Genomic DNA, 12,664 nt, shown 5'->3' with positions numbered 1-12,664 from the left:
TTAATGTGCCAACCTTTTTTTCATCATTATTATAATTGTTATTTAGAGTTTATGAATTTTTCACTTTTCTTTTTTCGTTCTCTCAATGCATTTTTCTGCTCATTACTGCTTTCATTAATTGCTTGTTTTTTATTGAATGAAATTTATTAATGAAATTTTTTTTTGTGTGTCGTCTCTGCACAATCTTTTTTGTATCTACTGGGCACCAATAGTTTTATAGCAGCGAAATGCGATCCAATCGCCCCCAAATATTATGATTCATAAGATCAAAATAAAGTTTCACTTAACTTTGGGAAACCTAAATTTTTGATTAGATAATTTTAAGGAGCACAAGGGAAGCCATCATTTGAAAATGAAATAACACCAGATGTTTAAGAATTACATATTTCAAAATCTCCCAACAGGAGGAGGGACAACTGAAGAGCACAAGCCTCAAAAGATAACCTTACTTGTGATATTGGTTACCCAAGTTTTTATATTTAAATAATCTCGACAGGTTGACAGCGAGTTGGTATCATTTCGGAAGAGTGCTTGCCATTTGGTGGCAGCGCATTGAGGTGTATTATGCATAGTGTATTTAACCATGGGCTCCTAACAAAAATCTTTCTTGAATCAGAAATAAATGGTCGAGTTTTTTTTTTCTACATGTCAGTCTGCAGGTAGTACGTGAGGTAGTACGTACTACCAGACTTGGTTCAGTGACCAATGGCTCATAACCGAAAATACTTCCACTACTTTTGTAACTTTTGACGATTGATAGTCACTACTATCATGTATATAGAACAATCAAGACTCACAACCAAATTCCAGTTTATATATTATTAAACGTTTACATTTACTTCGTACTTATTATTATCATTACATTAATCTCTATAAACCGACATTTAGTTCTCCGTCTAATCCAATCATGAGTCCTGAAACTATTCCAACCTCCAACAAGGCTATTAGCGAGCAATCCCCAATTGCAACTCATCACGAAGCGAGCGGCAACCCTAGATCTGTCACTATCACGGAGTTCTACGCCCCAGCAAGGTCAAGACTACATATTATTCAAGTATCAGAATGCGAGAAGTATGTTTTTAGATAGCAATCGATTAAACTTAGTATATTCATAGATTTGCTATACTGCAAGAAATCTCAACATGCATAATATATATATATATATATATTTATAAATCACTAGGACTACCCAGACCATGACCGAGCACCGCAGTTCACAATAAAGGCACCCTTCTCTGCAATATACTCAACATGTCGCGACTTCAAGTATTCTTCCACTGCTTCCCGGATAACAGAATAGCCTCTCCAAGAATGTCGTCCCCAACCGGTGATGATTCTCACCCTTCCAGAGGACCCCCGGACAATATCAGCAGCAAGCGAGCGGGCTTGAGAAACATTATAGCCATGTAAGTTGAATGTTTCCATTGTCTTCGAAATATTTCAGATAAAACGTGTTATATAGGGAAGAAGGAAATCAATAAAAAGAAGAAAATTCGAAATTGAAAGCTTAAGAGACTTACTTATAGTGAAATTTGGAAGTGGTTATTGATTGCCCCTGTCTCATAAGCAAAGACCTCAAATTGTAAAGTTTATAATTCAAAAATTGCTTCAATCTCTGTGATTCGCTCGATAATGAAGGAGGAGAGACGATTTTGGAAAGCCATTGATAACTCATTAGCAATACGTAATTTTAAATAGTATTTACTTCACAGCAAAGTTGTTCATTGCCACTGATGGAAGTTCGTAAATGGGATGTTTTGTGCGCCCACTTAACTATTCAGGAGGTTTGAGATTTGGAATATTGTCATAACATTTTTGTTTTGATCTGGATAACAGTACTACAAAAGATTATGTTAAATATTGACAGAAAAATATTACACCAAATTCTAGAAATCAAGAGAACAACAGATTGTGCATTTTTTCATGCATTGACGAAGAAATTAACTCTTTGGCGTGTTCTATGCTCTTGAGAGTCTCTGAGATATGCTAGATGTGTCTTTCCTAATAATCTCTAAAGAACTGGAATGGCATAAATAAATCCCAGGTGCTTTGGTGGCTACCGCTAAAGATGTAGTGAACATCTGGAAAACAATTAGTGTTCAATCTATTCTATGTTAAAAAAATGTATTTCTTAGTTATTTTTTAATATGTGGCATACAATCCATGATTTGGGTTTCAATGATAGAGATACTTTCATGAATTGTACAGTCTTCAGTGGTTTTACAGTCATATATTTGGAGGACAGATGAAGCAGCATTTCAACCTTTCAGTAAGGCGAGAAATCAGCACTTTGTTAAGGTTACTGAAATGCAGATGGAATGGGGCATAGATAATGCTCAAGGTATCTTAGATACTGTTTCATCATAACAGAGGTTACTCATAAACAGACCGATCTTTCTTGTTTTTTATTTTTATTATTCTTATTAAGCTTCACGCTTAAACCTTTACACTTTACTTTAATAATTCATTTTATTTCATTCGATACAGCCATTAGTAGATCGAATTATAATATAAGAATCTTAATCCTTTGATTAACATGAGAACAAACTTATATAACAACTATACGATAGATAAATAAGCATATCTTGAATATAGTTCGGTACTCCTCTATTGTTAAATGATATTACAGGCTCATCTAAGACTTGGTGAGCTCCGGAATTAAAAGGAAAAATAAGAGAAAAAAGAAGCCTTTCAAAAAATTATTAGCTTCATATCATGAATACAAAGAAAAGCTGAAATAAAACCTTTACAATTTTTGTTCACTGTTAATTTTTTCAAGCTCTAAACTTTCAAACCATTTTCATGGATATTAAGTACCAAGTGGTAATAATAAAAAAACAATATATAGAGTCAAAACAAGGGTTAAAAAAAGGTAGGCAAAGATGAGAAAAGAGTTGTAGAAATATGAAAAGTTATGAGAAAATAATGACAAAATGGTGTGTGCTGCGTGCAAAATAAACAGTTCATTAATAAAAACAACAACGGTTATCAGTGAAAATAAAAAATGCCTCAATATAGATCAGCTGGAGCTGGACATAAATATGTTTAAGGTACTGCCAGTGATAGGAGCGACGAACAATTAGATTACATAAGCGATAATAATAAAGAATTAAAACAAAAAAAAGAAAAAAGGAAAACAAAAAAAGAAACTTTGAATTTAAGGAAGCTGCCACTCCAGTTAATTAAGAAAATAATTGATCGTTTTTAAAAAAAATATACTAGGTTAATTTAAGAACTAATACCAACTTTGTCCAAACCAACTTGAATTTCATTTGTCGATTTTTTGGCAAAAAATTGGACATCAATATCTTTATCTTCGGATAAGTTGGCCAAAAATGGTAGAATCTTTTCATTAATTACTGAATACACTTTAGCTTTCTCTTCCTCCGATGTGAGCTTAGTGATATACTTATCATCCTTCAATGCCTTAACTTCAAGTAACTCATCTTCTTCTTCGTTGGAAACGTTTTCTTCAGGAGTGTCACTTTCTTCTTTTTCTAACTTCAACAATCTAAATGCCACCTTCTTATAACCCTTGGCAACATTAAATTTGATGTTTGGAACACTATCATTTGATAACCTATTCAAATAGGATAAAATTTCATTAGTAATGATGCTATCATCTTCAACAACATCCACAAGGGAAATCAAGGAAAACAAACATGTGATACGATAAATAAAGTTATTCATTATGGAATTGTTGACATTTTCAATATTTGAGCCATCTATTATTTCGCTATCTTCATTATTGGTCAAATCTCCATTACCAGCAAGATCTGGGAATAAATCTGGATTCTCTTTTTTGTAATCATTCAAAATTTCATTATTAAGAATTTTATCAATGATTTCTTCTTTCGCCCACTTATCACCAAAAACTTCGGCTAATCTTTTAAGATTCAAGACAGCGGCCTCTCTAATAGTGTAAACTGAGTCCCATAACCATGACATACACAATCCACTTAATACCTTGTTAAAAAACTCGATACCTAGTTGCTTTGAAAGCAAAGGAATATATTCAATGATTGCCAATCTCACTCTCCATTGTTTATCCTTAGCTAGTTCCGTGATAGCCGGCAACAAAGCCTTGGAGAGTAAGTTTATGCCAATAACATTGTTGACCGTAGTCAAGTTACTGATGATGTTCAATCTTACTTCTGGGAATTCATCATTGAGCATTTCAAGGAAGATGTTCAATAGATACTCACTGGTTGGTTTTTCACCCAAAATTGGGGCCAACCCAGCAATCTTGGAAGCCAAAGCAGATCTAACCAACTCATTTTGATCAGTTATCAATTCTTCAGCTTGAGGTATAATCTTATCAATCACATTTTTTTGTTCAATTAATTTTGAGAAATCTGGAATTTGTTTGGAAATAGACTTTCTGACTTCCGCTTCATGATCTTTCAATAATGCAATAAATTTGTTTAGAATTTTGTCATTCAAATCACTCTTATTGAAGTATTCGACAATACTAGAAAATTTCTCAGAAATCATGTATCTGACTCTCCAACTTTGATCGTTGGCCAACTTGAGAAAATCTTCAAGTAATTGATCATTGTGACTTTTATCATTTCTGACAGCATTGAATAGTTTAATGATAGCAATCATGACATCGACTGACAAGAACTTGACAGAATCCTGATCATCGTTTACCAAACTCTTGAATGTTTGGAAGAGTAAACTCCAATCGTTATTATTTGAAGGTTCAGTACTGGCATATTTATCGCTATCTAAGTGCTTTTCAGAGTTTAGTTCCAATTCTTCCAAAGAGGTGATTATGCTTGGTAATTGAGTAGCGGCAGCTCTTCTAACCATTGGTGTATCGTCTTTGATTAATTTCAAATAGAGATATAATAATTCTTTTCTGGTGTTGATATCCACCCTGCTGATAACGCTCTTGAACAAACCACAAGAAGAAACTCTAGAAGAGAACCAGTCGGCAGTTGCCAAGTTATTAATAACAATCAAGAATTCGTTGTTCAATTGGGTCAAGCTCAAATGGTCGGCAATATCATTTAATGAGGCGATGGCCTTATCTCTAACCACTGGCTCTTCAATAGCAGATAAAAATTCTAAAGTTGGCAACAAGAAAGTGGCGTACTCTTCACCTCCAATGAATGGAATGAAGCTACCATTTAATTGTTGGGCCAAGACGGCAAATACCTCATCTTCATCGTCATGGGCAACTTCAAACAAGAATGGCAACAATTCATTTCTTGCTCTTTCCGGACCCAAAGCAATGGCGATGGTGTCTAAACGCTGCATGGCTTGGACACGGTTAGAAACATCATCATGTTTTAATTCATCCATCAAAAGTGCCAAAGGATAAAGGATTTCGCCAATAGAATCGGCAGCAGTGTTCGACTGTTGTGATTTTTGAAAATCCATATTTGTGTAGGTTATGTATGTAGGATTTCTTTGGCTGGTTTTGATTTTCTGGAAACTCTCCGAATAGGGATTATGATTTATTACTTCTTGGATGTCGTGTCTATCCCTCACAAACCGTTCAAAGATGAAAAGAAAAACAAAAGAACGATTACGGCTATTATTTAAAGGACAAGGAAAATAATAAGCAGTGATGGGTAGCTGATAGACAAATCAATAAAAAAAATATGTTCAAAGGTTTGTTTTTCAGCGATGCTTTGTTTTAGGTGAGGGTGAGGCGAAAAGAGATTATTTGTTGTTCTCTTTTTTTCCACCTTTCTGATTTTTCCCACTATAAACACGTGACTAAGAAATATAAAGTTTTGTGTCATCTCGTAAGTGCATATATCAGCATTAAAATGCATCTAGAAGCATATGCCGTAACCGGTGGTTGTGTGCGATGGGAATCTTTCACCTATCACTGTATATAAAGGATGAATCATTTTCCAAATTATTCCCGGTATATGATATTCATAATAATTGAAAAAGATAAATTGTCCCCTCAGAAAAATAATTAAATATGGCTACTAAAAGCATTCTTGTGTTACCAGGTGATTATGCCGGTGTTGAAATTATTGATGAAGCCATCAAGGTCCTTCATGCCATCGAAGAAGTTGTTCCATCAGTTAAATTCAACTTGAACAAAAGATTGATCGGTGGTGCTTCGATTGATGCCGAAGGTGTGGCCATTTCTGATGAAACGATTGAAATTGCTAAGAAGTCTGATGCAGTTTTACTTGGGGCAGTGGGAGGACCTGCTGGTAAATGGGCTGGCGGTCCAAACAATGTGAGACCAGAGCAAGGGTTATTGCAAATTAGAAAAGCCTTGAACTTATATGCCAACTTGAGACCATGTAACTTTGTCTCTGACGAATTGCTCAAATTATCCCCATTGAGACCAGAAATTGTTAAAGGTACCGATTTTATCGTGGTCAGAGAATTGGTGGGTGGTATTTACTTTGGTGAAAGACAAGAAGCTGACGAATCAGGTAAAGCTTGGGATACCGAAGCTTATTCTGTTCCTGAAATCCAAAGAATCACAAGAATGGCTGCATTCTTGGCTTTGCAACACAATCCTCCATTGCCAATTACTTCCTTAGATAAGGCAAATGTTTTGGCCACCTCCAGATTGTGGAGAAAAGTCGTTACAGAAACCATCGAGCAAGAGTTCCCAAATTTGAAGGTCGAACATCAGTTGATTGATTCCGCTGCCATGATTTTGGTGAAGAGCCCAACCAAATTGAACGGTATCGTAATAACCAATAACATGTTCGGAGATATCATTTCTGACGAAGCTTCCGTCATTCCTGGTTCTTTAGGATTGCTTCCATCTGCGTCATTGGCCTCATTGCCAGATACTAACACTGCATTTGGTTTGTATGAGCCATGTCATGGTAGTGCTCCTGATTTGCCAAAGGGTAAAGTCAATCCAATTGCTACCATCTTGTCTGCCGCTATGATGTTGAGATTATCTTTGGACATGTCAAAAGAAGCCGATGCCGTCGAACTTGCTGTCAAGCAAGTAATCGACAGTGGCATTTCTACCGGTGATTTGGGTGGTGAGAACTCTACCAGTGAAGTGGGTGATGCGATCGCTGCAAACATCAAGAAAATTCTTGCTTAAAAGAACCTTCAAAACATTTTAAAACATTCTTAATGCGTCAATGATTTCAGTTGTTAATTTTTATATCGTCAAAATAATTTATGAATATTGTTTTATATATATCGTCTAAAATAATGATCTATATTGTAGCTCTACAAATCATCGGTTCTTCTAGTTGCTTTAATCACAACTGGGATCATACCACCGGTCCCAATAGCAAAATCTCTATGTCCTGTTGCCATTATGAAGCTTCTGATGGTTCCTGAATGACTAGTGACATTGACAAATACATCCTTCTTGTCTGCTTGCCAATCTTTTTCGAACAAGAAATTCAAGAAATTATTGATTCTCAATGTTTGTTCACATAACGTTTCTCTATAATCATCCTGGTAATAAATATCCTCTTCTTCAAAACCATCCTCAAATACAAATCCTTTGTTGCCAAATCTCTCTTGAATCACTCTTTTTGGGGAACGTTTGTCACACGTGTGCTCCCCAATAGTTTCTCTGACATCTTCTTTAATCATGGCAGTGTAGTCCACAACTCCATCCCAAGTGTGGATCAAAGTCTCAATAGATCTGGTGAAGGGTGAAGAATAGAAAGCACTAGGAATTGGCGCTCCCTTGGCGAGCTGTTGTTTCCAGGCGGAATTGTTACCCTCAGCTTGTTCAATACCTAAAGGAGTCAAGAAAGGATCTGGTCCCCACACAAGTTCGCCATCGCCATTCATTCTTGACCACTTATCATCCCAAGCTTCTTGTCCGTACTTAACGATGGCGTAATTGTGCCATCCTTGACCGTGACGTGCCAAAAATAGCAACTTATAACTAACATTATCCTTTGATTCTAAATTGAGCTGCTGTAGTTCTTCTACAAGCTTGGTCCATGATGGTTTATTAAGACCGAAATCTTCTTCAATGTAGTCAAACTTGAAAGCATCAGTCTCAGGTTCTGATTGTTTGAAAAACCCGGGAACTATTTCGAATTTCCACGGACGCAAGTATTTCTTTGTGGCGGTATCCTGACATGTCATTTTTTTCATAAGGGCGTTTTGGTAGGTTTTATAATACTCCGCATCTTGGGCAGTATATAAAGTTACCACATCTTCAGGTCTGAGTGCGGTAAGGTGGCCAGCTGTCATACTTTCAAGTTGCTGGTTAGATGAAACTTAAAAAATAAGTCTGTTATGTGGGGAATGGCGATGTTATAATTTTTTTTTTTTTTCTCGGCTTCCTTTCTTTTTCTCGTCCAGTGCAGCACCTTTTGATTACATAATAATATTCCCAAATAACTGCCAGTTTGCAACAACTCCAGTGGCCGCAGGCAATTCATCAATTACAAGGAAGAATGATAACCACAAATGTCCCGAAATGAAGCAGGTGACGTTCAAACTTTACCAAAAGCGCATCTCTTTCCGAATTTTTATACCCACAATAAGATATGGAAAATGTACATAAGCTTCGAATATTACAATCAAGACAACACTGAAATTCATTATTCATAATATTTGCAAGTTTTTATTACAAAATCAAGCCTGGGCAAACAAAAGAAAAATTGTAACAAAAAAGACCTAAAAAGAAAAAGAAAAGAATACCTGGAGAAAAAGAAAGAACAGTCCACCTCTAGAAGCATAATTGAGATCACAAAACAGCAAACTAACGATCGATGATAGATCAGAAGCATATATATTAAAATAAGCGTAAATTTAATAGTATTATTTCATAATTTTGTCTCCTGGAGCCCAAAATTGGGGGCGGAAAAAATGTATTAAGATAAAAGTAAATCACTGTTCAATTTGGATAATTCCAGCAATGCTAACCACATAATATCTAAAAAACTGCCTACCACTATTCAATTTTCGTCGGTTAACAAACCCTTGCTTAATTCCGCCATGGCGCGGAGGCACACTTTTCCTAACAATTCTAGAGTTGGTCCACGGATCAATACACCTGAGTACAGCCATACTCTTAAGAGAGTCCTTCACTATTCTACGGAGTGTTGGATTATTATCTGATGGATTCCATTTATAACTTCCTCCACAAGAAAGACCCTCACTAGCACCATACATCCCCAAGGCATCTTCCTCCTCATCCTCTTCTTCTTCTTCTTCTTCATCCTCTTCATCCTCATTATCTTCCTCTTCACCTTCACCTTCCTCTTCACCTTCACCTTCATGCTCTCCTACCACCAACGATTCATCGCACTCTGCTTCGTTTTCATCGCATTCATTAAGCCTAGGCTCTGTTCTAGCATGTATGCTTATGGACTCCAATTTTTTCACGGCTTCATTCACTTCGAAATTTTGGTTTAAAATCTTTGACAAGTTTCCAAACCCTTGCGATGTCTCCTTAGAAAATCTTTCAAGATTGGAGACATGACTGTACGTTTCCTCCTTAAAACCCAAAGGGGCGTTTACAACATCCTCGATATTTCCAAAGATTCTATCAAATGACAGCTCCAGTCTTGATGACAGAACCATCGATGAAGTATCACCAGGGGAGCCCATATCGGTAGGCCCAATATTGGACGTACTAGCAATTATGAAACCAATTTTTCTTCTTTCAGAATCCCCATCAAGTATAAAATCATGTAGGTCCCTGGAAAAGTTACCATTACTGTTGACAGAACTCGATAAATGGCTGGTTAGTTCGTCCCCAAGAGTAAATTTTGAGCTTGTGGAGTCACGGCGCTCTTTGGCAAACATTCCATTGGAGACTCTAGAAGATTGCTGCGGTGCAAGGAATTTCATATTTGGAGACCTTGCAATATTTAACTGATTCAATGAGCTGGAACGTTCTCTGAATAGACTTTGATTAAATGTCAGAGAAGTTTTCTTCAGCGGGCTTGTACGGTTGGTGGGACTGATATTCAAGTTTGGGATCGAAGAGCTACTGGAAACTTTCTGGATTGGAATTGGTACGGAGGTTTTTGTCTGCGAAGTTCCAGAAGTCACCATTCCTCCACTTTTAGAGGCTTTAGAGGCATCCGTCTTGAAAAGATTAAGCGTTAGGTTAGACTTTTTCCGTCTAATAGAATTGACAAGACCATTATCTTGTGCAGCAGGGTTCATATTAGAATTATCTTTCAAACTCGATCTGCTTGAACGCAGAAAAAGTCTATTTGAAGAGCCGGAGCCGCTACGATTCCTGGTAGGTTCTCTGGACGGGTTTGGATTTGGATCAAACTCTGATAAAAAGTAATTGAGAAATGGTGAATTTTTAACTCTAATTTTTTGAGTTTGTTGAAGCTTGGCTTCATCAATAACAAGTCCACCCCCGGTTGGGGGACTAAACAGAATATCACTAACGGTACTTGATTGGCGGCCATGTCGCGGAGATGCGATGGCACTACCTATATCACTATTGCTAGTGACAGTTCCTCTTCTAGATCTAGATAATAATTCACTAGCTGAGCTAAGTGCTCTTGATCGAATCCTTTGAGACCGTCCACGATGACCATTATTATTACGTACTCTTCGTCTTCTGCGTCTTCTAGACGGAACGTTATTGAACTTAGGCATCTCACGAACTGAAATGTCAAGCGAAGCATCTATACTTGTAACCAAAGCATTATACCAATTTACCAATTCATTAAGAAACTTGAAGTTGATCAAAAATTGATAGACCTCAAGTCTAAGACGAAGAATATTATGGCTATTGATCTCTATTGTTGGGCAGTGCTGCAGGCCATAAACACTACTGATTTGCGAGTATTCTTTACGAGAAATCACAAAATCATTGGCAAGACCAATGCGACCATACTGAAGTGTAAGTGTTTTCAAAAGGCGGGATTCGTTCATGAATTTTCTAGGGAACTTAACAATTTTCTTCAAGATCCTATAAGTGTTAAGATTGGTAATTTCTAGTGGAGTATCTGTTATTGATGTATTTGATGAGGATAATCCAAAGCTCTTGAAAAAACTCGACTTTTTCACTGCTGACGTCTCGAGTTTTGCCTTGAATTTGGATTTTTCGTGGGATCCATGATACTTATTATAATGAGAACAATACTGAGATCCTTCATCCAAGCGTAGTACCCCATCATCAAAGTTTATGGCCTCAAAAACGTCAGCCCCTCTGAAGTTCAAAAATGAATGATCATAATACTCTGAGCGAAATTGATTGTTATTATAAAACTGCTGTTTGTCATTACGTATTTCATCAATCATTTGCAACTCGTCGACATAATTAATTTCATCTCGAGTGAATTTATCCAAGTCAAGTTTATAAAGACTTAGCTGTGTACCGTTAAGCTCAGTTATCATCAACTGCCACTTGGAATTATCAATAATCTCATGATATAAATTAGATTCGTTCAAGAGATCAACCAAATGGTTTTTTTCAAATCTCACTAGATTGACCGCAAGTCGATACTTTGTAGTAGAATACGATGGTAAATGTGTAGACAATGGAGTATTGGCCTCAATCCTATACTCTACTTCTTCCGGAGTTTGATAAAAGAGGTTATCTTTGTATGGATCTATTTCTTTGCTATCTGAAAGAGCTTGGTACGTTGGAGGAATTTTATAAGGTGGAGGACAATCTGGCTTGCTATTCTGTTGTTCCTTTGACATATTTTCCTTGGAGATCGACACCTGAGATCGACAATCAAAACATTTGTCACCATGACAAGCTTGGCATCTTTCAATTTCTCCATGAAAAGGCATAATTTTATCTGAAGATGATGCGATAGCACCAGAAACATTATCAACAGAAGTTCCGGGCGTAGTGTTGGTGGTATTTAAGTTCAGATCATTTGCGGTACTATGGCAATCCGAATGCAATATTTCGTTATCTGCAGTATTCGAAGGGTTGCTGGAAAGCAGGCTATCAGGTAGTAGCGAAGGAGACATTTTTGGCAAAGATGACGCTTTAGGTAACTCGTCTGATTCATAGGATAATATGGAATAGGAAGAGGGAACTTTCAGAGCATTTGGTTGGATGGTGCAATGTCGATGATGGCCTACTTTATGAGGTTGGTCGATTTCCGGTTCTGGATAGCCACAGCCTTGCACTTGTTCGGCGGCTATTTCGGTATCTGAATCAAGAGTGGTAGAGGGGCTGGAAAGTGATGGATTTGGTAGTGCTAGTTTCTTTGGCCATGAGTCTATGTCTGAGGATGGTTTTAATGGTGATAGAATATTGTCAAATGGCTCCTGATGGTTGCTAGAGAGTGCAGTCGAGACTCGGGCTGGAGGCGGCACAGATGTCGTGAATGGCAGCATCTGAGAAGGAGAATGAAAACCCACTTCTATTTACGGGATTTTGCTATTAAAGTTTGCTTTTCTTTGCGCAACAATAAAGAAGCACCGGTTTCTGTTGTGTTCGTCACTCGTTGGATAAAGGTTGGGCGGGAGCTCATCAGCCATAAATAGGTGGAAAGAAAGTCACCGATACCCGCGCAGAAGCGGGTAAGAATGGCCGACTTTTACGCATATGTAGATAAGAGAATAGCTAACATTAAAACGGAGAACAGGGAGGGGAATCTTTCACAGAGAAGGAGAGAAGATAATATTACTGTGATGCAGATGAATTAAATACCCAGCTCTCTTTGGGATCCTTTTGGAATTGTGTATTATGGTGGTTGAATCACATTCAACAGTGTTTCTCAAGCAGTATACATGTGCATTATTTTTT

At 37.0% G+C, this 12,664-nt stretch overlaps 5 protein-coding genes across 5 annotated transcripts; 1 reads left to right on the top strand and 4 right to left on the bottom strand. All coding sequences in view use genetic code 12, as the record gives it.

Annotated features, from left to right (window-relative positions):
- Positions 1-1,185: 1,185 nt before the first annotated feature.
- DASC09_000250 (uncharacterized protein) lies at positions 1,186-1,425 on the bottom strand (the record flags this gene model as incomplete). The annotated part of the gene is made up of 1 exon (XM_064993628.1): positions 1,186-1,425. The coding sequence occupies one exon, from the start codon at positions 1,423-1,425 to the stop codon at positions 1,186-1,188; it is 240 nt and encodes a 79-aa protein (XP_064849700.1).
- Positions 1,426-3,228: 1,803 nt separating this feature from the next.
- TPD3 (protein phosphatase 2A structural subunit TPD3) lies at positions 3,229-5,388 on the bottom strand (the record flags this gene model as incomplete). Its single annotated transcript, XM_064993627.1, has 1 exon — positions 3,229-5,388. One exon carries the CDS (start codon positions 5,386-5,388, stop codon positions 3,229-3,231), a length of 2,160 nt encoding a protein of 719 aa, XP_064849699.1.
- A 556-nt stretch (positions 5,389-5,944) lies between these two features.
- LEU2 (3-isopropylmalate dehydrogenase) lies at positions 5,945-7,048 on the top strand (the record flags this gene model as incomplete). The annotated part of the gene is made up of 1 exon (XM_064993626.1): positions 5,945-7,048. One exon carries the CDS (start codon positions 5,945-5,947, stop codon positions 7,046-7,048), a length of 1,104 nt encoding a protein of 367 aa, XP_064849698.1.
- A 131-nt stretch (positions 7,049-7,179) lies between these two features.
- Positions 7,180-8,169, bottom strand: PMU1 (putative phosphomutase; the record flags this gene model as incomplete). Its single annotated transcript, XM_064993625.1, has 1 exon — positions 7,180-8,169. One exon carries the CDS (start codon positions 8,167-8,169, stop codon positions 7,180-7,182), a length of 990 nt encoding a protein of 329 aa, XP_064849697.1.
- A 642-nt stretch (positions 8,170-8,811) lies between these two features.
- Positions 8,812-12,252, bottom strand: DASC09_000210 (uncharacterized protein; the record flags this gene model as incomplete). The annotated part of the gene is made up of 1 exon (XM_064993624.1): positions 8,812-12,252. One exon carries the CDS (start codon positions 12,250-12,252, stop codon positions 8,812-8,814), a length of 3,441 nt encoding a protein of 1,146 aa, XP_064849696.1.
- Positions 12,253-12,664: the final 412 nt, after the last annotated feature.

The sequence above is a fragment of the Saccharomycopsis crataegensis genome (assembly GCF_037102585.1).
Source record: "Saccharomycopsis crataegensis DNA, jcf7180000000072, whole genome shotgun sequence".
NCBI classification, from domain to species: domain Eukaryota; kingdom Fungi; phylum Ascomycota; class Saccharomycetes; order Ascoideales; family Saccharomycopsidaceae; genus Saccharomycopsis; species Saccharomycopsis crataegensis.
Note: the sequence above shows the minus strand (reverse complement) of the source record. Positions and strands in the feature narration are given on the sequence as shown.